General features: G+C 41.4%; 1 protein-coding gene across 4 annotated transcripts in view; it reads left to right on the forward strand.

Moving 5' to 3' along the window:
* C11H10orf53 (chromosome 11 C10orf53 homolog) overlaps positions 1-27833 on the forward strand; it is a 52545-nt gene that overhangs the window by 12024 nt on the left and 12688 nt on the right. For 2 of the 4 annotated variants that reach the window (XM_075841753.1, XM_075841754.1), the window contains exon 2: positions 18069-18188. In XM_075841753.1, the coding sequence (XP_075697868.1) occupies positions 18069-18188 (120 nt within the window). Of the gene's footprint in view, positions 1-18068; positions 18189-21109; positions 21191-26810; positions 26948-27833 lie in introns of those variants that run through there. The other 2 variants (XM_075841756.1, XM_075841757.1) reach the window with 2 other exon arrangements.

Consider the following 27833-nt stretch of genomic DNA (forward strand, 5'->3'; position numbering starts at 1 on the left):
TAAATTAACTTTTTGATGATATTCTAATTCATTGAGAAGGACGTGTGTGCGTGTGTGTGTGTGTGTGTGTGTACGCCCACGCCCATATACTGCATTTGACAGTGCAGTCAGGCCGGATGTTATGTCATTGTATTGATAACCGTTTTTCTCCTTTGTGTCATTTTCCAGTTTCTATATTTTGTGACAGTGTTAGGTACTGTACACACTAGTGTTTGTTTAACCATTTATTGACCAGCCTAGAGCTATTTCTTTGTTTTTTGATCGTCCCCTTTCAAAAGCCATAAGTTTTATTTTTCAAGAAACAGCCTTGTAAGGGCTTTTTTTGTGGGACAAATTGTATTTTTTTTAACAGCACCATTTTGGGCTGCATGTAATTTATAGATTATAGTTCATTAACTTTTTTGGGGGGTAATGCAAATAAAACAGAAATGTTACCATTTTTTTTTTTGTGTCTTAAATTTACACCGTTTAGGCTTCGTTCACATCTGCGTCAGGGACTCCATTCATGGGTTCTGTCGGACCTTTCCATCAGTGGAACCCATGAACAGAAACCAAACAGAAACCATAGGTTTCCTTTTGCATCGCCATTGACTTCAATGGTGATAGATCCGGTGCAAATGGTTTCCGTTTGTCACCGTTGTGTAAGGGTTCCGTCGTTTTAACGGAATGAATAGCGCAGCCGACTACGGTATTGATTCTTTCAAAAAAGACGGAACCCTTAAACAACGGTGACAAATGGAAACTATTTGCATCAGATCAGTCACCATTGAAATTCTTTTTGTCTGGCTACTACAGGGCTTAGCAGAGGCAGAGTAAAGGCAGTCCTTCATCAGGCCCCCGGGCTGCCATAACAACCATTGTCACCCCCCAATCCCACTGCGGGGGGGGGGGGGTGAGCTGTCAGAGGGGGCCGCCCCCTTCTTTTCAATGCCTCAGATGCTGATTGACCGCAGCATTTGAGGGGTTAAACAGCCATGAACCACGGATCGCTGCTCCCGGCTGTTAGTCCCAGGTGTCTGCTGTCAAATACAGCCGACACTCGCAGCATATGGAGCGCGCTCCAAACATCACCCCCCCCCCCCCGCACCCGCTCGTCTGGGTGCGCGAAGGGGTTAAAGGATATGTACATTGTCGCAATGTTTTTATTGCTCTAATGCATCAAATTAAAAAATTAGGCAGAACAGTAGGAAACTAAGAAGAGACGCAGAGAACGTTTGCTGTAAGGCTAACATGAACGTGTCGGTTTTGCGTCCGCAAAAAATGCAGCGTTTTTCCTGCGTTACAGCTCCGTGTGACATCAGTTTGTGTTCCGTGTCGCATCAGTTTTTGATGTCCGTGTTGGTGCACAATTTTTTTTCTCTGCATTTCTTTACCAACTGGTGTGTGAATCACGGACAGCACACAGAAGATGTCAATGGGTGCGTGGTATGCAAAAAACGCACCAAAATAGAACGTGCAGTGAGTTTCACCCAACGGACACACGTGGGAAAAACCATGTCTGAATACCGCAATTGAATTTTATAGGTCCGTGAAAAAGACAGACACGGACGTGAAACTCGCTTGTCTGAATAAGGCTTTCAGCGGTCTTAAAGCTTCTCAATGTACCCGATTTTTCTTTGATCGAATCCATCCGTCTTGTTATTGGTCATCTGCTTCCATGTTTCCTTTCGTCTCTATCATCTCCAAACGAAAAGATCACTACGTCTCGTTTCAGTTCCTGACCCTTGTGAATTTTATAAAATGACATCTGACGGATCCGCATGGTTGTGCAGATTTGTTTATGCCACAAACTTTCAAACTAAGGAGTTTTACTATCTACCTAGTGTGGTTCCATTCATAGATCAAAAGAAACTGGACACCGTATGTATTTAATTACAAGTGAAATAGTCATTCTGTGGTCTGTCTCTGAGGGGATGATGATCATGTTACCGTAATGCAATGAGTACAAAATAAACTCATTGAATTGTTACTTGTAACCCAAAACGACATAACGGACATTCATCTAAACACACACCGCAGAGGACAGAGCACATCACACATGGGAGGGAAGGGAAGGGAAGGTGTCTCACATTACATAATCAATGCAATAAAAACTAGAAGAGCGCTGGCAAAGTGGATTCTAGAGCGGCTTCTTGTTTATTGCCCAGTTGAATGCTACGATTTTCAGAAGGTGTATTAGTAAGTTTTATTCTATGGATCCGTCTTGTATTTCATATGTATCAGAATTATTACAATCAAAGTTTTCATGCACTCCCCTCTTACTCCCCAGTTTCCTTTTAAACTGCCCATAAATAATACCTACCTACAGTCAAGATCCTTCTCTGGGGCTAGTAAATGTGACAGGGTCTAGAACAGGGGTGGGCAAACTTTTTGACTCGCGGGCCACAATGGGTTCTAAAATTTGACAGAGGGGCCGGGCCAGGAGCATTTGGAGGGAGTGTTTGGGCCGGATATACTAAAGCATTAAATGTAGTGTGTGCAAACCTCATAGCACAGTAAGAACACTACAACCCAATTTATTAACTGTCTTTCAAATGTGAAAAATAGCCCTTATCAGTTAATAAATTTGTCTCAAGGAATATGCAAGATATGGCATTTACATACTATTTCGCAGATACTGGGAGGAGGAAATGTAAATAGATTAAAATAACATACGCACTGTGATTTATCAAGAAAAAAGTTCTGTTGACTCTGTAAATTAGCTGCCAACCTCTGAGCAGTAGCCGCCCGTTCTTGTGTTGACTGCTTGCTAGCATAGTTTGCATGCTTCGTGGCAAAGTGACGGCTGATATTGTACTCTTTGAAAACCGAAGGGCTTAATGGTGACGTGAAACGAAGTGAAAATTAAAGTGAAATAAAGAGAAATACGCGCCACATTAACCCCTTAATGACCGGGCCATTTTGCACGTTAATGACCAAGGATTATTTTTTGTTTTTCCACGGTCGCATTCCAAGAGTCGTAACTCTTTTTTTATTCCGTCGACATAGCCGTATAAGGGCTTGTTTTTTCCGGGACGAGTTGTATTTTGTAATTGTACCATTTTTAGATGCTTACAATATATTGATTAACTTTTATTAACTTTATTTTAGGAGAGAATTGAAAATAAGCAGCTATTCCAGCATTAATTTTCACGTTATAAATTTACGCCGTTTACTATGCAGCGTAAATAACATGTTAACTTTATTCTATGGGTCGGCACGATTACAGGGATACCAAATGTGTAAAGGTTTTATATGTTTTTTCTACGTTTGCACAATAAAAACCCTTTTAGAAAAAAATTACTTGTTTTTGCATCGCCGCGTTCCAAGAGGCGTAATTTTTTTATTTTTCCGTCGATGTGGCCGTACGTGGGATTGATTTTTGCGGGACAATGTGTAGTTTTCATTAGTACTATTTTGGGGTACATAGGACTTATAGATGAACTTTTATTTTATTTTTTATGGGGGGAATGGGAGAAAAGAGAGAATTTTGCCGTTGTTTTTTGCGTTTTCTTTGGACGCCGTTCATCCGGCGGTTTAATTAATGTGTTCATTTTATTGGTCAAGTTGTTACGATCGCAGGGACACCATATATGTGTATGTGTGATTTGTTTTGACCGTTTTATTAAATAAAACCACTTTTTGGGGCAAAAAAGTAGTTTTATTTGACTTTGACTGTAATTTTTTTTATTTTTTTTTTCACAAACTTTATTTAACGGTTTTACTTTTTTTTTTTTAGTCCCACCAGGGGACTTCACTATGCGATATGCCGATCGCATATATAATGCTTTGGTATACTTCGTATACCAAAGCATTATTGTCTGTCAGTGTAAAACTGACAGGCAACCTGTTAGGTCATGCCTCTGGCATCGCCTAACAGGCAGATGCTGAAGACAGACCTGGGGGTCTTTGTTAGACCCCCGCTGCCATGGAAACCCGACGGCGACCTGCGATTTGTTTGCGGGGGCGCCGATCGGGTGACAGAGGGAGCTCCCTCCCTCTGTCAAACACATTAAATGCCGCTGTCACTGTTGACAGCGGCATTTAATGGGTTAAACTGCCGGAATCGGCGCGTGCTTCGATTCCGGCAGTTGCAGCAGGAGCCAGGCTGTGTATAACAGCCGTGCTCCTGCCGCTGATCGCGTGGGTAAACTGTCAGTACCCGCGCGATCACAGGACGGATATATCCGTCCTCCTGCGCGAACTAGCAGCTGCTGAGGACGGATATATCTTGGACAAGTTCGGCAGGCCGGATTAAAAAGCCTAACGGGCCGTATGTGGCCCGCGGGCCGTAGTTTGCCCATGTCTGGTCTAGAAGCTTTTGAAATAGTGTGTGTGTGTGTATATATGTATATATATATATAATGTGTGTGTGTGTGTGGAATTGGTGCAACTTTCAAAATACTTATTAAAAATAATTTACATTTTTGAGATACAGCTGCCTTGTATCCTGTATACAGAGCAGCTGTATCTAGCACTGAATCCTGTATCTTGTCAGGTCTACAGGACTGACGGGCTCAGTGTCAGTGGGTCGTGCGTGTCAGAGAGCTGTTATCGATCAAATCTCAGTTCATAACTTGACTGGCCCACTCAGAGCCCCGGCCTCAACCCCATTGAACACCTTAGGGATGAACTAGAACATGGATTGTGAGCCAGGCCCTCTCCTCCAGCATCGGTGTCTGACCTCACTAATGCTCTCTTCCATTCTTTACATCCACTCCTGATTTATTCTTCAAAATACTGATAAACAGGTAACGGTTTTCTGGAAATATAAGGAAAATCTCCTTAATTAGAAGACTCGCTGAGACACGGACTGCGCAACTTATTTCACAAGTGACACTAAATATTTTGCAATCATAATTTCACAGTTTGTGTTCACTTTGAAGAGCTGATTAAACGAGGAGGAGTGGACCCATGCCAATGTTACAAAGGAGCAAAGTGTAATTAGGCAAATTAGAAGTCAGGTTTACTTTATTTATAATGTCATTATTATGGAGGATTAACAACAGGCAGTTTTGTTTCATTAGGCTTTATATATTTACCTAACACTATAAAGAACTGATGCAATAAATAGAAGTATACAAGTTTCATACCAACAGGCGTATTCATTAACTTGTAACCACATACTGACGAGACAACTTACTAATCAGCTTCTAGGTGGTTTGTTTTGATGTAGCTGAGTCTTGGTAAAATCTAAACTTAAAGGGGCTGTCTCATGAAGACAACCCCTTTTAACCCCTTCCCGACATTTGCCGTACATGTACGTCATGGAAAGCATTGACTTCCCGCATCTTGACGTACCTATACGCCGAATGTTTGGGACCGGCTCAGAAGCTGAGCGGTGCCTTCCATCACCGGATCTCAGCTGTATCTTACAGCTGACATCCGGCTGTAACGGCGGGGACTGAAATTAGCTTCGATCCCCGCCATTAACCCCTTAATTGCAGCGCTCAAACGCGATCGCTGCACTTAAGGTGTTTGCAGCTCATCGGAACCCCAGTAATGAAATTGCCGGGGTTCCGGTGGCTGCAATGGCAACCGGAGGCCTAATACTGGCCTCCCGGTCTGCCTAGCACCGAAGCCGGTCAAGATCCGCCCGGCGGCGGAGCCTGATCGGCTTCCGTAGCTGCCGGCAAGATGGCGCCGGATCAGGAGCTGATTCAGCGGTGGAAGTCAGCTGTACTGTACAGCTGACATCCACCTGTAACGGCAGGAACCGGAGCTAGCTCCGATCCCTGCCATTAACCCCTTCGATGCAGCAATCGAAAGCGATTGCTGCATCGTAGCGGTTACTAGCAGATCGCCAGCCCTGACAGGCAATCGGGACTGGCGACTGCTGTTATGGCAACAGGAGACACAATGGTCTCCTGCTCTGCCATTACGGAAGCCGATTTAGGCCCCGCCGGGAGGCGAAGCCTAATCGGCTTGCTGTCAGTGAATGACTGACAGATCTAATACATTGCACTACATAGGTAGTGCAATGTATTAGAAAAAAATAAAAATCTGACCGTTGGACCTTCAAGTCCCCTAGTGGGACTTGAGAAAAAGTGTAAAAAAAAGTGCAAAAAATAAAAGTTTGAAAACAATAAAAGTTTCAAGTAATGAAAAAAACACAATCCCCCTTTTACTCTTATCAAGTCCTTTATTATTGAAAAATAATAATAAACCATATGTATTTGGTATCGCCACGACCGGAGGTATCAAAATATTATATTATTTATTGCACGCGGTGAACAGCGTAAAAAAAACAACTTAAAAAACGTTACCAGAGTTTCTGTTTTTTGGTCACTTTGCCCTACAAATATTAGAATAAAAAGTGATCAAAAAGTCGCACGTATCCAAAAATGGTACCTATAAAAACTATAGCTCGTCCCGCAAAAAACAAGCCCTCATACAGCTGCGTCGACAAAAAAATTAAAAAGTTATGGTTCTCACAACTTGGCGACAGAAAAAATTCATTCTTTTTACAAAAGTAATTTTATTGTGCAAAAAGTTGTAAAACATAAAAAAGTTCTATAAATTAGGTATCGCCGGAATCATACTGACCCACAGAATAAAGTTAACATGTAATTTATAACGCATGGTGAACGCTGTATAAAAAAAACGAAAAAAGCTGTGCCAGAATTGCGTTTTTTTGTTTACCTGGCATCCCAAAAAATAGGATAAAAGGTGATCAAAAAGTTGCATGTACCCCAAAATGGTACCAATAATAACTACAGCTCGTCCCACAACAAACCAGCCCTCATACCGCTACGTCTATGAAAAATAAAATTAGTTATGGCTCCAATAAGTCAGGAAATAAAAAAATATGCAGTTGTGCCCGAGGGGAACATTTCTTCTGTTTGAAGAGGCGATTTATCAAGGACCTAAAATTAGGGAACAAGGAAAGGGAGGGCCCAAACATATCCGCTGGAAGCAACGGTGCCCGTATTATACCAGGACAACACTTCCCAGCAAAATTCCCCAAACTGCAAAGGCGCGGAGTGTGGGCCAAAAGGGGGATAATAAAGGACGCCATATATCAGTGCGACACCGGACTGTGCAGAAAGGATTGTGTCACAGCGTAACACACATCTATGGATCATTTTATTGTTTTTTTTTACCCCATTATTATACCACCTGACTATGTCCCTTATATACTCCGCCCGGCTTACATGTACCCCCACATTATAAACGGAAACACCAGTAAGACTCCAAACAAAACTACTACCAAGCAAAATCCACGCTCCAAAAGCCAAATGGCGTTTCCTCCCATCTGAACCCTACAGCGTCCCCAAACAGCAGTTTCCTTCCACATATATGGCACCGTCATACCCGGGAGAACCCTTTTAGCAATTTTTGGGGTGTGTGTCTCCAGTGACATAAGCTGGGCACGACATATTTGCCACTGAATGGCATATCTAGGGAAAAATATAAATTTTGAATTTGCACCATCCACAGCGCATTCATTAATGGAAAAGACCTGTGGGGTGAAAATGCTCACTACACCCCTTAAAATGGGGTCACTTCTCAGGGGTTTATTTTTATTATTTCACATCTGAGCCTCTGCAGTTGTGAACCAATACTTTGTAAATCGCCAAATTAGGCCTCAATTTTACATGGTACGCTTTCACTCCTGAGCCTGGTCGACTGTCCAGGCAAGAGATTAGGGCCACATGTAGGGTGTTTCTAAAACCAGGAAACCCAGCATAATAATTAGAGAGCTGTCTTGTTATGGTGGCACAAGCTGGGCACCACATATTGGCATATCTACGGAAAAAAATCCAATTTTCACTCTGCAACATCGAGTGCACACCAATTTCTGGCAATCACCTGCAGGGTTAAAATGCTTAATACACCCCTAGGTAAATGCATTGAGGGGTGTAGTTTCCAAAATGGGGTCACTTCTGGAGGGGTTTTCACTGTTTTGGGCCCACAGGCGCCCAGAAACCAATCCAGCAACATCTGCACTCCAAATGGCGGTCCTTCCCTTCTGAGCCCTGCCGTGTGCCCAAACAGCAGTTTATGACCACATATGGGGTATTGCCGTACTCGGGAGAAATTGCTTTACAAATGTTGGGTTCTTTTTTTTTTCTTTATTTGTTGCGAAAATGAAAACATTTGAGCTAAAGCTACGTCTTATTGAAGAAAAAGGACTGTTTTTATTTCCACTGCCCAATTCTAATAAATTCTATGAAACATCTGTGGGGTCAAAACGCTCACTACACGCCTAGATGAATTCCTCAAGAGGTGTAGTTTCCTAAACGGTGTCACTTTTTGGGCGTTTTCATTGTTTTGTCCCCTCAGGGGCTTTGTAAGTGTGACATGGCCTCCGCAAACCATTCCTGCTAAATGTGATCTCCAAAAGCCAAATAGCACTCTTTCCCGTCTAAGCCACGCCGTGTCTTCAAACAGCCGTTTATTACCACATGTGGGGCATTGTTTTACTCGGGAGAAATTGCTTTACAAATTTTGTTATGCTTTTTCTCCTTCAGTCCTTGTGGAAATGAGAAAAAATAAGCTAAATCTACATTTTCTTTGAAAAAATGTAGATTTTTATTTTCAGGGCCTACTTCCAATAATTTCTGCAAAAAAACTGTGGGGTCAAATCGCTCACTATATCCCTAGATAATTTCCTCAATGGGTGTAGTCTCCAAAATGGGGTCACTTGTGGGGGGTTTCCACTGTTTTGTCCCCTCAGGGGCTTTGTAAATGTGACATGGCCTCCGCAAACCATTCCTGCTAAATTTGAGCTCCAAAAGCCAAATAGCGCTCTTTTCCTTCTAAGCCCTGCCGTGTCTCCAAACAACCGTTTATTACCACATGTGGGGTACTGTTTTACTCGGGAGAAATTGCTTTACAAATTTTACAGTGCTTTTTCTCCTTTAGTCCTTGTGGAAATGAGAAAAAAAAATTGCTAAACCTACATTTTCTTTGAAAAAATTTTGATTTTAATTTTCACGGCCTACTTCCAATAATTTCTGTAAAAAACCTGTGCGGTCAAAATGCTCACTGTACCCCTAGATAATTTCCTTGAGGTGTGTAGTTTCCCAGATGGGGTCACTTTTGGGGGATTTTGACTGTTTTGGCACTGCAAGAGCCCTTCAAACCTGACATGGTGCCTAAAATTTATTCTAACAAAAATAAGGCCCCAAAATCCACTAGGTGCTCCTTTGCTTCTGAGGCCGGTGCTTCATTCCAGTAGCACGCTACGGCCACATGTGGGATATTTCCTAAAACTGCAGAAACTGGGCAACAAATATTGAGTTGCGTTTCTCTGGTAAAACCTTCTGTGTTTTATAAAAAAAATTGTATTAAAAATGTATTTCTGCAAAAAAATATGAAATTTGTAAATTTCACCTCAACTTTGCTTTAATTCCTGTGAAATGTGTAAAGGGTTAAGACATTTTCTAAATGCTGTTTTGAATACTTTGAGGGGTGAAGTTTTTAAAATGGGGTGACTTTTTGGGGGTTTCTAATATATAAGGCCCTCAAAGCCACTTCACAACTGAACTGGCCCCTGTAAAAATGGCCTTTTGAAATTTTCTTGAAAATGTGAGAAATTGCTGCTAAAGTTCTAAGCCTTGTGATGTCATAGAAAAATAAAAGGATGTTCAAAAAACGATACCAATCTAAAGTAGACATATGGGGGATGTTAATTAGCAACAATTTTGTGTGTTATAACTGCCTGTCTTACAAGCAGATACATTTAAATTGAGAAAAATGCTAATTTTTGCAATTTTTCGCTAAATTTTGGTGTTTTTCACAATTAAATACTGAACATATCGAGCAAATTTTGCCAGTAACTTAAAGTTCAATGTGTCACAAGAAAACAATCTCAGAATCGCTTGGATAGGTGAAAGCATTCCGGAGTTATTACCACATAAAGTGAAACATGTCAGATTTGAAAAATGAGGCTCTGTCAGGAAGGTGAAAAGTGGCTAAAGAGGGAAGGGGTTAAAATAGTAGCTGAATGATCACCTAGGTCCAGCTTATCTTGAGTATGGATTTAGATTATGCTATAGATAATTTTTTATATTTGGATGAAACCTGCATCACTTTTCACTTGTTATTTACTATAATTTTTATTTATATAAAAATATTTTATTTATTTACTTCACTTTTTATTGCTGATTATTCAGCATCTTATTCCGAAGTATTACACAATTGTTATTATAACATGTAGTGTTTATCCCCTTTTTCTTGCACTATGTATTAATTTTTTTATTTTCTATTTAAATTTTTTCACCTCATTTAACTTTGTATCAACTTACTGTGTTTGTTCACTATTGCATATTTGTTTTTATTTCTGAATATGTAGTAATCGGTTACAATTTCGGTTTCCAACATCGTTTAAAATTCTATATCGGCACGATCTATCCCAGTAGGAAAGTTGTGGACAATTGTCTCGTGAAATACTTTATCTAAATATACTACTAATTGTTTTAAGCCCCGAAGTACTAGAACTAGCGTAATATTTGTGATTCGTAATGAATCTATTTTTTTTCTTACCTTGTGGTGTTAATTATCAGCCCTGCCTGTCGGATGCGTCATCCCCGGCTCTCGCTCTGTCTGCTGATTGTACCTCTCTGCGCATGCGTGGTTTCCGGAGCCGCGCATGCGTAGTCGGGACTCAGCGGTCAGGTGCGTGAGTCTCGCGATGCTTCGGACTGATAGGCACGGCCGTATATATCCCATTGGCGTGTATAGACTAGCTGATCAAACTACCCAATGTATTTAAAGTGGTAGGACTAATAGGTGATAGTATACCCCTTGAAAAAGCTATCCACGCGAAACGCGCGTTGGGGTCTCTCCATATTTGGAAAGTTACCGGACCATAGGAACCACATGGGTTAGTAACGTTACTTGCTGTGACCTATATTGATTCACTCGTTTTTACATTTATAACTACTCTGGGAAGATCTGTGTGCCTTACTTAGGCTTAGTTATTTTGAACTTACTGTTTGACGCTTTGCATACATGCAAGCATGGTTTGTGCTACTGATGATACTTACCTCGTACTCTGTTTTATATTAAAGAGGCTCTGTCACCAGATTTTGCAACCCCTATCTACTATTGCAGCAGATCGGCGCTGCAATGTAGATTACAGTAACGTTTTTATTTTTAAAAAACGAGTATTTTTGGCCAAGTTATGACCATTTTCGTATTTATGCAAATGAGGCTTGCAAAAGTACAACTGGGCGTGTTGAAAAGTAAAAGTACAACTGGGCGTGTATTATGTGCGTACATCGGGGCGTTTTTACTACTTTTACTAGCTGGGCGTTCTGATGAGAAGTATCATCCGCTTCTCTTCAGAACGCCCAGCTAGTAAAAGTAGTAAAAACGCCCCGATGTACGCACATAATACACGCCCAGTTGTACTTTTACTTTTCCCATTAAGGTCTTATTTGGTCTTCCTGATTCACAGAAGTTTTTTTGTCCCCAAAAAAATCATCTTATTTGGTGCCCTAATTACTAAACATTCTTTATATTCCTCCTGAGATGTTTTTAATTCAGATAAACAAGCTTCCGATGAGTGTGTAATATATATTTTTTTCCCATTAAACTCTATTATATTTGCGTTTTAGTTTAACAATATTCCCACAAAGTATACCCCTAATAAACACATTTATTGTTTCCCACACCATTAAATGTGAGGCGGAGCCCCTGTTGATAGCTATCATATTTTTTAATTAATCTTTTACTGCAAGTATATTTTGTATTAAAGTGAACCAATGTGGAGGCGCATGTGCGAGGCTGAACATGGCGGTTGCATAACTTCTCAGCTCTGCACCTCGGCCGGGCATTGAAGCCTTTTCTACAGCTATCCGCTCAGATTGGACCACCGGAATAGACCTGTTAGACAGCGGAAGGTCAGGTGATTCATAGATGGCAAGAGGGAACCCTAAAAGAGGGAAACAGGCAGTGGCACAACGCTCCGTAGCCAACATGCTGACTTTGGCGCCAAATGAAGCGGCAACATTACCGCCTCCCCTAGCTGTCGTACTGATGGAATCCCTACCACTGGTCTCCCAGGACTTTTCAGCTGCCCTCAGAGATCCTCCAGTCTCGGGTCAGTGGGCCAGCATCTCATCGCTCCCCTCCTCACCCGAGGATATGGGGGACTCCGTACTAGAACCCTCCTGGTCACAGAACGAGATGTGCCAACACAGACAATCCTGACTGAGGAGAAGATTGTCGCCTGCATATTCAAAATCTTGAAAGGTGAGATGGACACGTTGTGCTCTAAAGTTTCAGCGGTGCATCATGATCTCCAGAAAATGGGGTCACATATGGAAGCCATAGAATCGAAACTGGATTCGACGGTTAGCAGAGTTAATCAAAACTCAAAATGTGTGCAAGATCTCCAAGATCAGCTTGATATGGCTGCGGCACGCATAGAGAACTTGGAAAACGCTCGAGGAGGTACAATTTTCGTATAAAAGGGTTATCCGAATCCTTTACTGATGCTCCTAACACGGCTTTTAAATTAATTAAAACGTTGATACCAGACGTTCATGATTCTCATTTAGAAATTGATCGAGCTCATGGATCTTAGACAGCACTACGCAATGATGGTCTCCGAAGGGACATAATTGTTAAACCTAATTTTTATTCTATTAAAGAGAACGTGATGGAAACGGCAAGAAAACATCCCAGACTTTTATTGATGGATAATGAGATTCAATTGTTTGCGGATATAGCTCCATCTACTATCCAGAAAAGATGGGCATTGCGCCCACTGTTGCAAATCTTACGCTCACATGACATCAATTATAGGTGGGCCTTTCCTTTTCCACCTCTGGTTCATGTACGACAAGTGACAACACAGCTTTTCAACTTTTCAGGAAGGAGAAGATATCCTCGCTAAATTTAAACTTTTACCTAATCCGGAAATCTCATTCCCCACCACGTGTGATGGGACCACCGGCACCACTTTCTGCTAAGTGGCAACGTCAAAAGCTCTCTTCGGTTTCCACATACCGGTTTGATTTCACTGGTGATTTGTAGTTTTATTATAGTTGTTGCACAATTCCTACTAGTTCTGTTTAAACTTATACTATGCATACTATACACTACTGAGTACTTGTTCGGAGGATTTCATACTATTCTATTTCCTAGCATTCCTGATTTTACTTTCATACCAGCACACTGCCATACCCTAGAGTGGTTAATCTCACACCTTTTTTTTAATCAAATACTTTTTATTGTGCATTTTCAACATACACGAAAATAAACAGCCACCCTTTCCGCTAGTCCAAGCAGAAAGAGAGCAAGAAAGAAAGGACCATAGCAATGGCACAGGAAGTTCTCGCTACGCAGGGCAGGCACATATACAATTACATTAACAGTTATAGAACCATTACCACCCCATTTGTCACAGGGTAACTTAGCGTATGTAAACAGATATATATATACCTCACACCAGAAATTCCTTCAAACATCTATATTAGGTACTACCCCCATACACGTCTACAGCAGACACCCAGAGTACCAAACCCTATGCAGTAGACATAGATATCTAGCTCCTCCCCCCCCCCCCTCTATCCCTGAGCAGTGAGGCACGGGCCAGGCTATCAGTTTCTAGCCAAGATGGCCATAATTTGTCGAATTTGGCAGACGCTCCACGTTTAAGAAAAATAGCCTTTTCGTTGATAAGCAACCGATATAAACTCTTGCTCGGTCGGAGGGGGGGGGGGGCTGTAACCAATGCTGCGCAATCAGTTTCCGAGCCACATAAAGCAATCTCCCCACTGCCACCTTCCCGTTGGAGTCCAGAGGCAGGCCATCTACGAAGCCCAATAAACAAACCTTAGAGTCTCTGAGCACCGACATAGGGAACACCTTCCCCACAATGGCCAGGAGATGGGACCAGAACATATCTAGTTGTGGGCAGTCCCACAGCATATGCAGGAGATCAGCAGGCTTTAGACCACATCTCGGGCAAGTAGCATCAGGGCGGACTCCAATACGGTGCAACACCACTGGCGTGTTATTGGCCTGATGCAATATGTATAGCTGTGAGAGCCTACCACCCTCGCTCAGTAAAAATTGGGGACAGCCGCCATTATAATAGACCACTGGTCATCGTCAATCCGAGGTATATCCTTTTCCCATTTATGCATAGCGACTAAAGGATATCTAGCTAAGAACTTAGACAATAGTTGCTGATACACCAATGATATAACTCTTTTTGTATTACCAGAAGGACCAAGGGTTTGGATAATGGTGTCCTGTTGTATATTCACTGGTGACTGTGAGAATTGTGTCTGGAACGCATGCCGTAGTTGTAGATACCTGTAGAACCTACTATGGGGGATATGCAATTCGTCCTGAAACTGCTGAAAGGATTTAAGGTCAGACCCGCTAACCAATTGAGAAACCCTCGTAACCACCACAGTTTTCCAGTATTCCAAACCATCTAGTGAGAAATTCTGGGAGCGATCCATTCCCTCATTGGGGGGTATATTACATGTACCACTGTCAATTGTTTAACTTTCCTCCACGTTTTGTGGACAAGGTCTAAAGTTGGAAACACTGAACGTCTGCCCAAGAGACGACCACCCTCAACTGCCTCTAACAAAACATCACATTTCAAATAGTATTGCAGTATTAATTCTGAAGCCTCCTCTCCTATGTGTGTACCCCACCCCTTGAGGTTTTGACACTGCGCAGCCAAAAAATATGTCCAGGGGTTTGGGAGGGCAAGGCCTCCTGAATCTTTGGGCCTCTGCAAAATTTCTAAACGCAGTGTAGGGTGTCCCCTACGCCATATAAGATCTCGGAAAAGGGCATTTATCCTGTGAAACCTAGTGAGCGGGATCCACACCGGTGCATTGTGCAACAGGTATAGCAGTTGTGGCATCAGTATCATTTTTATAAGGTTCACCCGGCCTACGACAGAAAAAGAGAGCTTGCATCACGCACCTATCTTAAGTTTCAACTTCTGCAGTAAAGGAGTCAGGTTAAGATCTTCAAAATCAGACAGTCGGCCGGTTACCTCTATACCCAAGTAACATGTCTGCTCAACACATTGGACCAAGGTCCCCGTTCTCGCCAGAGGCTCGGGTAAGGGATCAATCTGGAGCAATGCCTACTTTTGCCAGTTAATAGTGAGACCAGAGAGGCATTCAAACTCATCAAACATGAGTCATGGCTGCTGTGCGGGAAGGACCAGTATCTCCCAAAAAGAGTAACGCATCATCTACGTACAAGGCAATTTTGTTTTCGTAGCTACCATATGTAAACCCTTTAATCGTTCAATAGCAAACAGAAGAGGCGAAAGTGGACACCCCTGTCGCGTACCCCTATAAAGTTGAAACCTCTCAGATAAGCTCCCATTCGCTCTAATTTTGGCCATGGGACTAGAATATAAAACTTTGACCCAGGAGATGAAAACCGGACCTATCCCCATACTAGCAAGCATGTGCCATAAATATGGCCATTCAACACTGTCGAATGCCTTAGCAGCATCAAGCGAGAGGATGGCCCTATTACCATCATTATCCGGCGGGATCTGTAAGCTAAGAAACAGTCGTTGAATGTTTACAGACGTTGCTTTCCCAGGCATAAATACGGTTTGGTCAGGTTGGATAATAGAAGTAATAACCTTAATTAACCTATTGACTACAGCATTCGCAAGGATTTTAACATCTGTAGACAGTTAGAAGATAGGGCGATATGACTCAGGGAGCGATGGGGTTTTACCCTCCTTTGGTAACACTATAATAGTAACTTCCTGCATAGACGCCGGTAGAAATCCCAGCACCAGAGACTCTTGGAGCACCTCTAGGAGTCGAGATAACAGTACCTCCCCATAACTTTTATATATTTCTGTGGGTAAGCCGTCTACTCCCGGGGCTTTCTCATTAGCCATACCTCGCACAGCCTCCTGCTATTCCTCAAGGCTAAGAGGGGCATCTAACTGGTCTCTGGCATCCCCATTTAATTTAGGCAGTAAAGTATTATCCCAGAAGCTCGTGATGTCTGCAATAGTAGGAATCACCTTGGAGGAATATAAAGAAGTATAAAAAGGACTGCAATATTCCCAGAATACCTGGAACATCAGAGATCAAGCTGTCTTTCAAAGCACTGATGTGTGAGGAACCTTGCTGGGTCCTAGAGGTCATAGCATGTGACGAACCTGCTTCGCATCTGCATAAAATCTCTGTTTGGCATACTGTCTCTTTCTATCAGCCACCTCTAGGAGGTGAGTTTTCAGGCAAGACTGGGCTTGTTTCAAGCATATGCTGGTATCTGGTGTCGGGTTGGCAATAAAATCCACTTTCGCAGCCGTCACATGTAGTGTGTTTTCCAAAGCCTTAGATTTAGTCATATTGATGGACTTAATCACCACCCCACTCAAGTATGCCTTCATAGCCTCCCATACCGAATGCACCGATGCCGATCCCGCATTAAATTCAAAGTATTCCCCTAACAATCGCGGGACATGTTCCCTATCATGCATAATAGACAACCAGAACGGGTTAAGTTTCCACGTCCAGGAGCCACTATATCCTTCCTTTAGTTCCACAACTATATGTAAGGGAGAGTGGTCTGACAAAATCCTAGGCATATATTCAACCTCCTTTATCCTAGGGAGCAACACAGGACTACAAAGGGCCAGATCTATACGAGATAACGATGCGTACGTCGATGAGCCGCAAGAAAACTGCCTATTCTGTGTGTGTTTGTCCCTCACACACATCTATAAGGAAGACTTCTGCAATAAGTACACCAAAAGGGATTCCCTCCGACACTACAGGTTGGGCAGCAATACGACATCTATCCCAGGCCGAGTCAGGGACATTGTTAAAGTCCCCCACCAGCAGACATTGAGTCCCAGGATGTAAGGCCACATATTCCAATACCTCTCAACAGGACAGAAGAAAAAGGAGTGGGAATATACGAGACAAGCACAAGGAGCTGCTGATCGATTTTACAGAGGAGGCATACATAGCGGCCTTCCTCATCAATGCGCAGCGCAAGACACTGGAATGGCATGTCCCTATGCACCAGGATGCTCACTTCTCTAGAATTATTAGAGTAAATAGCATGATATGCAGCAGTTATCCATGGTCTTTGCATTAAATCAACCCTGTCAGTAGTGAGGTGGGTTTCCTGCAGGCAATAAATAGCAGGGCGACATTTCAAGATAAATCTAAACACCCCATGTCTCTTCGTAGCATCAGATAATCCTCTGACATTCCAGCTAATTATCGGTGATAGACATATTTCACACATGTAACAGTAATATGTAGCATGTACAACGTCATTTTCCTTCCCTTCCACATCTCGGTTAAGTTAATACAGTATGTTCGAGCTCCTTTCCCCCATCCCTCCTTAAACCTCTCCGCTGCAATCATGACAATAGAAACGTACATTCCCAAGAATTTGGCGTAAACGTAGCACATTACCCAACCTATGCAAAAAACAATGAGGAGCAACGACTTTGCTGTGTGATGACGCGCCCTGAGATGTTATGTATGACCCATGGGATTGAAATACTGCAACTATAGGATAGTTAGAAAAGTTGCAGCTTTGTGTTTGACTGCCACAGCCACGTATAATGCTACAGTCAAGTAGAGATATGGCTTTAGCCTAATCTGTTTTTAGTACAGAGTAAGGGTATGTGCACACTGCTTATTTTCAGACGTTTTTCGGGCCGTAAACGGCCGAAAAATCAGAAGCAGAACGCCTCGAAACATCTGCCCATTGATTTCAATGGGAAAAACTGCATTCTGCTCCATCGGGCCGTTTTATTACACGGCCGTTTTGAAAAACGCCCGCGTAAAAGAAGTGCATGTAAATTTTTCAATGGTGTGGATGAGATTTGTTGAAAACTCAAATCCACTTTGCTGCTACTGTAATAACACTGTGAATCTGCAGCGTATCCACCACGTATAAACATACTCTTAGGGTAAGGTCAAATGAGGCACTTTAACCTGCAGAAACTACACAGACATTGACACGGCGGCATGGTTTTTGGCTGCATGGCGGCTGCTACACGTATCCGTACCCTTAAGATCGTGATAGTAAAAGGTTATATATAAATATCTATATACAGCTCATTACCTTTTTATGCAATAATATTCTATAATGTATTGCAGCTGTTCTGGTCTCCGATGGACACAAAGTTGTCTTGGAAGAAACACTAGATCGGGACACTGTGGAACTTATGGTGAATGGAGAGACCGTATTTCAGTGTAACATCAAGGAACTCGACTTTGGTAAGAAAAGATGGATACTTCTTGACAAGTGATGTCTAACCAACCAATTACATATGTTATGCCTTAAGCAGCGGCTACTGGGGCCGGCCGTGCAGGACTTCTGTCCCAGGAGCACTAGAAATATTTGTGTCCCCCCACTCCGGCACTGCACTTAGCATAACACTGTATGAGGTTTTCCTGGAGCATTTCTTTTCAATGATCATTTTAGGCCATAGATTGGCTGCATGTTTTCTATACATTAGTTTACATGCTTGCAATTTTTTTGAAAGACTAGAGAATAAGATTGTATCAGCCTTCTTTGTAAAATTAGATTTCCAAATCTATGCAGCCAGAGTGTTCTGACAGAGGAAAAAGTTACAAACTATTCACAGTAATGGACGGGTAACTATTGACACTTTATAAAGATGACATCAAAATGAAAGCAATTCACTCACGGTGGACAAGATATATGCGATATTAAACCATCATCGTTTGGGATGCCAAACATGTCAAACAACATCTCTTGGACTAAGGCCTCATGCACACGGCCGTTCCCGTAATCACAGCCCGTGATTGTGGGCATGGCCGGCCGCTGACACCCGCGCGCTGCATTTTCGTGCCGTGCTCCCATATAAAGTATATGAGCACGGCCTGCAAAATCCGGAAAGTAGGACATGCTCCATATTTCCCGGGCACGGTCCTACGGCACAGACCCCTTTCAGTATTTTTACTGATGAGTGTCCGTGCTGAAAAAAATTATACAAGGGCCTGTTCACATCAGCATTGGCTTTCCGTTGAGGAGTTCTGTCGGAGGTTTCCGTTTGCTTTTCCGTTGAGGGGGTTCCACTACGGAAACCTCAGACGGAACCCCTCAACGGAAAGCCAACGCTGATGTTAACAGGCCCGATCCGGTCCTATGTCAGTAATTACGGCATTGAAGTCTATGGGAGCTTCCGTTAATACGGACGATATACGGATGTGCATCCGTATACCGTCCATATTTACGGAAGCATTGCTATGCAACATGCTAATGACACCATTTGCAACCTCCCTCTTTTTGTACGAATCCGTATATACGGATGCAATACGGAACGTATTTACAGACGACCTACCGTAAATACGGATGAAATACGGATGCTTACTAATCCGTATTTACGGACAGTATTTCAGGATAGATGAAAATACTGTTGTGTGCATGGGGCCTAACTGCTTAAAACCCCTTTCTGCAAAACGACGTGTCTGGTATGTCTTAGTGCGGGTGGGAATGTATGCAGCGCGCTCCATAAGCTGTGAGTGTCAGCTGACACCCGGGACAAACTACCAGGAACAGGGATCGCGTTGCTCCTGGCTGTTTAACCCCTCAATCGCAACCACAGGCGTTGAAGAGGGGGCGGCCCCCTCCAACGGCTCTTTCCACCCCCCCCCCCCCCCACATAAGTGAAAACCTTTTAAGTAGTGGAAAAAAATAACATTTTAAAAGTTTAAAAAAAATAAACTTTTCCAATTTTTTTCTCTGAAGTAATGAAAAAAATAAAAAGTTAACAAAATTGGTATCCCTGCGCACGATGAACGCCGTAAAAAATAAAACATTTAAAACCCCAAAATCTTTGCTTTTTGGTCAACTTAGCCCCCCAAACAAAGTAATAAAAAGTGATTAAAAAATATGTAACAAAAAATAATACCGATTAAAAACTACAGCTCGTCCCGCAAAAAATAAGCCCTCACACCGCTTAATCGATGAAAAGATAAAAAAGTTCGGGCTGTCAGAATGTGGCGACACATCAAATTTTTCTTTAAAAGTAGTAAAATATTTAAAAAAAACAATATAAATTTGGTATCACCGTAATCGTATTGGGCCACAGAATAAAGTTAAGTTGTCGTTTTTACTGCACGGTGAAAGCTGTAAAAACAAAACGCAAAAACAATTGAGGAATCTCATTTTTTTCCAATTTCAGCCCACAATTTATTTATTTTTTTTCCGTTTCCCAGTACATTATATGGTACTTTAAATGGTGTCAATAGAAACTACAACTCCTCCCGCAAAAAATAAGCTCTCACACCACTCTATTGATGGAGCAATAAAAAAAAAGTTATGGCTCGTGGAAGGCGGGGAGGAAAAAAGGAAAATCTGAAAAATGGCTGTGGCCGGAAGGGGTTAACAGATTTATCTGCATGAGGAGCCTACAGGCACACATCTTTATAATGATGAGACAACTAAAGTGTGGATTACGTCAAGAAGTCAGATCTCCATCAGTGCATTTTATATAGAGAACAATCTGGCCCCTTTTCATGTACCCTTTCTTGTACATGATCTACCCCATCCTTCATTTGAAGCCTCTATCAACTGGAAGTTTTTCTTTTGTTCCCTTATTCTTTTCTCCAGCTTCCTTATAGGTCCCTGCTTGTCTTACGTTAAAGGGGTTTTACGAGATCAACTTTTCTGATGACAGTGAGCTTAGCTCGGATGCAAGACAAAGTTTGCAATTTACTTACTTTCAGAAAAGGGCTTCGGTCTCCTAATCAGGCCATTCGTCACATGACCTGTGACAATCTTTAGTTCCTGCTCTAGTGACATCCGTATACCTATCCTATGGCGAGGGAGCCTTTAGTCACTCCCCAGTATACAGGACGTCACTCCTCTAAGTTTTTCCATGATTGCAACAAAACGCATATCATTGTCCCTCTATCCTCCCAGCTTGTCACTGTCTGAAACTACCAGTGCCAATAAATTTAGGAAACTCACAATTGAAGGGATTATGTAAGGCATTAGCCAACAACAAAACTAATCAATGATAGGATATTGCAGCATACAAATTCTGCCCCGCATGCTCTAGAATGCCATGGTTCCTTGGCAAGCATTGGGCATTATTCTAAAGTGCCTAAAAAAAATAAGAAAAAACATTGCATCCCGATTGATACATAACATAGTTTTTGTGTTGCAGGAGGCGATGGCAAGTTGGACCCACTTTGTGAAGAAGCAAGAAAAGCTGTGCTAAGGGCCTATTAATAAGTGTTCTATTTATGTATTATTTTATATTTTATTCCATGCCTAGCTCTAATCTAATCACAAACCACACTTTTATAATAGACAAAGGAAAGGAATATACCGAATTTGAACTTAAAGGGAGTCTGCATGAGATTTTAGACTAACAAACGCCTGACACCGCTAGTTAGCCATAGGATAAAGGAGTAGGAACATGCCAGTGTTGAAGATCTTAGGGCTTGCATCAGGGTAAAAAAATAAGTTTTTGTTCTGCCGTGTGCAAATTAGCTTTCTGAGCTCCAACCGCTCCTCTACTGTTCCCTCTGCAGTTTTTTTGACGGCTTTGCCAATCAATCAACTGCGATGTGGGGGGGGGGGGGGGGTTGGAGCTCTAGATGCCAGAAATTTCCTGGTATGTTGGACACAAAAACATAATTTGCATATAGCGAGTGGCAGAATAAAACTTTTTTACTCTGATGCGAGACCTAAAATCTTGATCCTACTCTTTTGCCCTATCACAACTAGTGGTGTCCGCCGTTTTTTAGCCTAAAATCTCATCACTGACTCCCTTTAAATTGTGTGCTACTACAGAATATTTCTAAACTAAACATAATCCAACACAATAACCACCAGACACGATTGTATAAATAGATTTCACCTATTTGTACTTTTGGATAATCTTTAAAATTAAAATATAAAATCCACTATATAAAAATATAATTAAAGACGTCGTCCACTTTGGACAATCCCTACTTGATAGAAGGGTCCCTTGAAAGTAAGCAGATCGCAAAGTATAAACCTGCTAGGACCCCCAGTGATCCACTGTAATCTGGGTAAACCTGACAGTAAGTGTTCAATTTCCCTGCAGCTCCACCACAGGGATGGGGTATTAAACAGTGTCTATTCAAATGAGTAGAAACGCTCTTTGTAATTGTTCTCCACTATGGCCAAGAGATGAAGATGAGGATTATGGACCCCACCCACCATTATCTCAGAATTCCTTAAAAGGGTAAATGAAAATTAGTTTTCTAAACTAGATAATCCCATAAAGCAATATTCTAAAAGGTACAATTGACCCAAAAGTCACAATTTACACTATTTTACATCGCCCTTCCCATATTTGTAGAAAAGGGAATTGTTTAACAAAAGGGGCGGAGATGCCGCAACCTAAAAAAATTATTCTAATTTAAAGAGGCTCTGTCACCAGATTATCAAATCCCTATCTCCTATTGATTGTGATGGGCGCTGCAATGTAGATAACCGCAAAGTTTTTATTTATTTTTATTTTTTGAAAAACGATAATTTTTGCCCAAGTTATGAGCACTTTTATATTTATGCAAATGAGCTTTTCAATGGACAACTGGGCGTGTATTGTGTTTTTACCAACTGGGCGTTGTGAATAGAAGTGTATGACGCTGACAAATCAGCATCATACACTTCTCATCGTTCCCACCCAGCTGCTTTCACAGCAGACACACAGCGTGGCGTCACCCACAGGTCCTTTAACCTTGGCATCGGACAAAGAAGATACATGGGCTCCAGCCGTCTGAGAATGTAATATTCTCGTCTCTAGGGAGTTTACTATGCTTACCTGCACACGGTGATGCTGCTGCAGATTCAACTTTACTCTCTCGGACGGCTGGAGCCCATGTATCTTCTCTGTCCGACGCCAAGGTTGAAGGACCTGTGGGTGACGTCACGCTGTGTGTCTGCAGTGAAAGAAGCTGGGTGGGAACGATGAGAAGTGTATGATGCTGATTTGTCAGCGTCATACACTTCTATTCACAACGCCCAGTTGGTAAAAACACAATACACGCCCAGTTGGTAAAACCAGAAAACACGCCCAGTTGTCCATTGAAAAGCATTTGCATAAATATAAACTTGCTCATAACTTGGGCAAAAATGATCGTTTTTAAAAAAACTAAACTTTGCTGTTATCTACATTGCAGCACCGATCACATTCAATTGGCGATAGGGATTTGATAATCTGGTGACAGAGCCTCTTTAAAGAGGCTCTGTCACCACATTATAAGTGGCCTATCTTGTACATAATGTGATCGGCGCTGTAATGTACATTACATCAGTGGTTTTTATTTAGAAATTTCACCAAGTTATGATCTATTTTAGCTTTATGCTAATGACTTTCTTAATAGACAACTGGGCGTGTTTTTACTTTTGACCAAGTGGGCGTTGTACAGAGGAGTGTATGACGCTGACCAATCAGTGACCAATCCGCGTCATACACTTCTCTCCATTCATTTACTCTGCACATAGTGATCCTGCGTTGTTCACGATGTGCAGTCACATACACACACATTAACATTACTGAAGTGTCCTGACAGTAAATAGACATCAGCTCCAGCCAGGACGGGATGTCTATTCACAATCCCGACACTTCGGTAACGTTTGTGTGTGACTCACACAGCACATCGAGATCACGCTGTGCTGTCATTTACAGCGAGATTACTCTTGCTGTGCTGTAAGTCACACACAAACGTTACTAAAGTGTCGAAATTGTGAATAGACATCCCGTCCTGGCTGGAGCTGATGTCTATTTACTGTCATGACACTTCAGTAACGTTAATGTGTGAGTATGTGACTACACATAGTGAACAATGCAGGATCACTATGTGCAGAGTAAATGAATGGAGAGAAGTGTATGACGCGGATTGGTCACTGATTGGTCAGCGTCATACACTTCTCTCCACAACGCCCACTTGGTCAAAAGTAAAAACACGCCCAGTTGTCTATTAAGAAAGTCATTAGCATAAATCTAAAATAGGTCATAACTTGGTGAAATTTCTAAATAAAAACCACTGCTGTTATCTACATTACAGCGCCGATCACATTATGTACTAGAAAGGCCACTTATAATGTGGTGACCCCATAATTTCAGCTGAAAGATGCAACATTTATTAAACGGCATTCACCTCTTGATAAATGTGTTGCATCTTTACTCTAATGAATCGTATGAAACGGCAGTCATAATAAATCTCCCCAGATTTTGTGAAAGTACAGACCATTGACATTCACTAGTTGCTAACATGAAGTTCTCTTCTTAAAGGGAAGCTGTGACGTTGAACATGCAGTCTGATTTGCAGGTTGCATGCTTTAGTGCAGGAGGATCTGAGCAGATTGATATATGTTTTTTTTTGGACAAGATTCAGTATAACTTGTAATTTTATTTATCTAAACCTCTGTGCATTCTGGTTTTAGGAGTCCAGTGGGCGGCCCTACTCAATAATTGACAGTTATCTGTGTATACACACTTATACAGGTAAGGTTGTCCATAATTGAGTAGGACCGCCCACTGGACTCCTGAGCCCATAATGAGCAGAGGTTTAGATTAATAAATTACAAGTTATACTGAATCTTGTCCAACAAAGCAATATCTTGATCTGCACAGCCCCTCCTGCTCTGTGACCGGATGCCTTGCAGGTAGGACTGTTTTTGCAACTTGACAGGTTCCCTTTAACTAAAAAATTGTAGAACGTTCGCAAATTAAAAAAAAAACTAGCATCTTTGTCATATCTTAAATCAACCTTTTTTTCAGTTGTAAATTATGTTTCCGTTTTTATCCTGTTTCAAACATATCTGCTCCTGAAAATAAAAAAAGTGTATGTTCAAGTTACAAATACAGTGTTTGAAAGAAAAAATAAATACATAAGTCTTTGACTGTATGTATTCAAGTAATTGACTTCCATAAGAGGTGTACCTTAAAAAGAAACGGACTGGAATCTAAGCCGTTAGAATAAGGGGGTGCCCCCCCTGACATGCCCTCGCCCCCTGCTATTGCAGGTTGCCGATGGTTGTCATGGCAGCCTGGGGGCCTAATGTGTGCCATCTTTGTACTCCTATTAAACCCTGCCAGAGAATCACGCTATACTGCAATACATTAGTATTGTAGAATATCGGTAAGCGTTTCAACGATCGCTGGCTCAAGTCCCCTAGTGTAGCTAGAGGTGACTAGTATAAAAACAGTAAACGTCTTTTTAATAGATATATAAAAAAATACAAATATTTAAAGTTACATTTTTTTTTATTTTTGCCCAAAAGCAATTGAAAATGAAACACAATAAATGAACACAATTGGTATTGCCGCATCCGCAAAATGCGAAACTATCACAATCTAACATTATTTAACCCATGTTGTAAACTCTGTAAAAAAAAAAGCACACAAAAAAATACGCTAGAATCGCTGTTTTTTGGTTACCTCATCTCCCACAAAAAGTTGAATAGTGAGTTGAAAAAAAAAAGTCTCATGTACCCCAAAATGGTACCAATAGACACTACAGCTCGCTCAGAATGTGGCGACAAAACACATTTTATTTTTAACAATTTTTTTCCTTGTAAAACTAAAACTATATAAACTTAGTATCGTCACAATCGTATTGACCTACAGAATAAAGTTAACATGAGGTTTTTAACACACGGTGAACGCCGTAAAAATGAGAACCCCAAAAAACTTGAGGAATCGCAGTTTTTTTTCCCATTCCACCCACATAGAATTTTTTTCCAGTTTCCTAGTACATTATATACTACAATAAATGGTGCCGTGAAAAACTACAATTCGTCCTGCAAAAATAAAGCCCTCGTATGGCTTTATCGACGGAAAAATAAAAAAAAGTTATGGCTTTTGGAAGGTGGGGAGGAAAAATTTAAAATCTGAAAAATAGATGCGGCGGGAAGGGGTTAATTACTTGATTACTGCCTGAAAACTACAAACTTTGGGTGGTCCTAGGTTTACCTAATGTCCCAGGGGGACCCCTTAAACCATTGTCTGATGTCAGAAAATGTTACTAATTGGTTTGAAAATGTAAAATAAAGACATTTACAAATATACTTTTTCGATTTCCATGCCGTCAAGTGATCCTGGATTTGGCTCTTCTCCCCTTAGCTGCGACATGTAGACACGGCCTTAGGATGCAGAAAGATCCCCCTCTGTGCGGCGGTGACATGATGAAGGCTGCCTAGCTCCGTTAATCAGGCAAGCCCGGCCCTCCTGTTACAGCTGGAAGACCGTAGCTCCATCTCTAGTCTGCACGCGGCCCTCCTGCTCTCCTTATTGGTTATCTAGCTTCCTCCTCTTGAGTTTGTCTGAGCCTTACGCAGCAATAATAATAAGACCACTCACACTGAAAGAAGATCTATGCTGACATTTTACATTTCCTAACCAATTAGGAACACTTTCTGGCGTCGGACAGCCCCTTGAATGTTTTTATAAACCTCACTCATTGAGAGCGGTGTATAAAATACAGTGTGCACATGTGTCTCCAAAGGTGGAAAGTCAAACATTGAGGAATATGTTTAACACAAGACTACAAGAATGTATGAGGATATTGCAGTTCAATCAAATTGGGGGTTGGGGTGTTTGATATAAATATTTGTTGTACTATAACCCCTGCGCACACTGCTCAGTAATGTACGGAGCAGCTGCTGTAAATCATGCTCCACACAAACAAATGTATCAAGACACAACTAGATTTACTACGCGTTTTTGCTTCTGAAATCTAAGCTGTCCTGATCCCCGAGTAAGGCCATAATTAACATGGTCTCCGCAGCACAACACAATATAAAGCACGTTTTCTTCAGAGTAATTTACAATATGTCAGCAAGTAACACAAAATATTATTAAAAACCTTCACATTTCTTTTTTCCAGGAGGAAAATGTAACTTTCGCCCATGTAATTTTTCTTGCTGGTGATTATTTAAAGCCTCCACAAAGCAATTACCCCATAAAAACGTGTTGATTGGACAAGGTTTCTCCTCCATGTATTAAAGATTAATTCAAACAACAGTATAAGGCAAATCATTTCACTCCAAACTTTCGCTCTATGAAGCAAAACAAAAAGAGATTGAGATGTTTACACGTCTATAGATTTCTTAATTGTAAATATATATATATATATATATATATATATAGCTTGAGACGTTCAAACTTATTTTAGGAGAATAGTTATATTACATGTGGCCATTCAATTGAATGGCCGTCATTGTAATACATGGATGGGCCGAGTCCATAAATGAGAGACGCTACTTGTTAGTGGCTCTTTACACATAATCTCTAAGAGTCAGAGCAAAGTAACTATCGGTAATTTGGTCCCTTAAGAGCTGATTTTGTGGACTTTGGCTACCATGAATTATATTGAAGCATATCCCATCGTGAGCACACAATGTCGAGCCAACTTCTGTATGGACTCTTAGAACTGAACAAAGTGCGGGCATGTGAAAAACTCATAATAAAATACTCATAGAAAGCTTTTGAAAAGGGGACCAGTACCATTTCTGGTTGAATAATAAAACAGAACATATTAATTTTGCAAATTAAAACCGGTATTCCCATCTTAGATGTTTATGGGATACCCACGGGCTATAAATGTCTGATAGATTCACCTATGTCGAAAACAGGGGTCCAGTGGATAAAGATCTAAGATAGGCATACCCTTTAAAGTCTCCGGCTGAAATGGAAAACTTAGTTTTGGCTTCAAATGTAGCCTCATAACATCCTATTGTCACCCCAAAGCTTACTTAAGGCAGTTTTACACATTTGTAACATCACTATTTTAGTGTCCATATTATTGCCACAACACCAGAACCCCATGTGTTTCTATTGAAGCTTAGATTATTATAGAACCATATCTTGATCTAGGTTCAGTTAAGTTCTGTTATAGCAACAAGTGTTG

Source organism: Rhinoderma darwinii, chromosome 11 (assembly GCF_050947455.1).
Source record: "Rhinoderma darwinii isolate aRhiDar2 chromosome 11, aRhiDar2.hap1, whole genome shotgun sequence".
Classification (NCBI taxonomy): domain Eukaryota; kingdom Metazoa; phylum Chordata; class Amphibia; order Anura; family Rhinodermatidae; genus Rhinoderma; species Rhinoderma darwinii.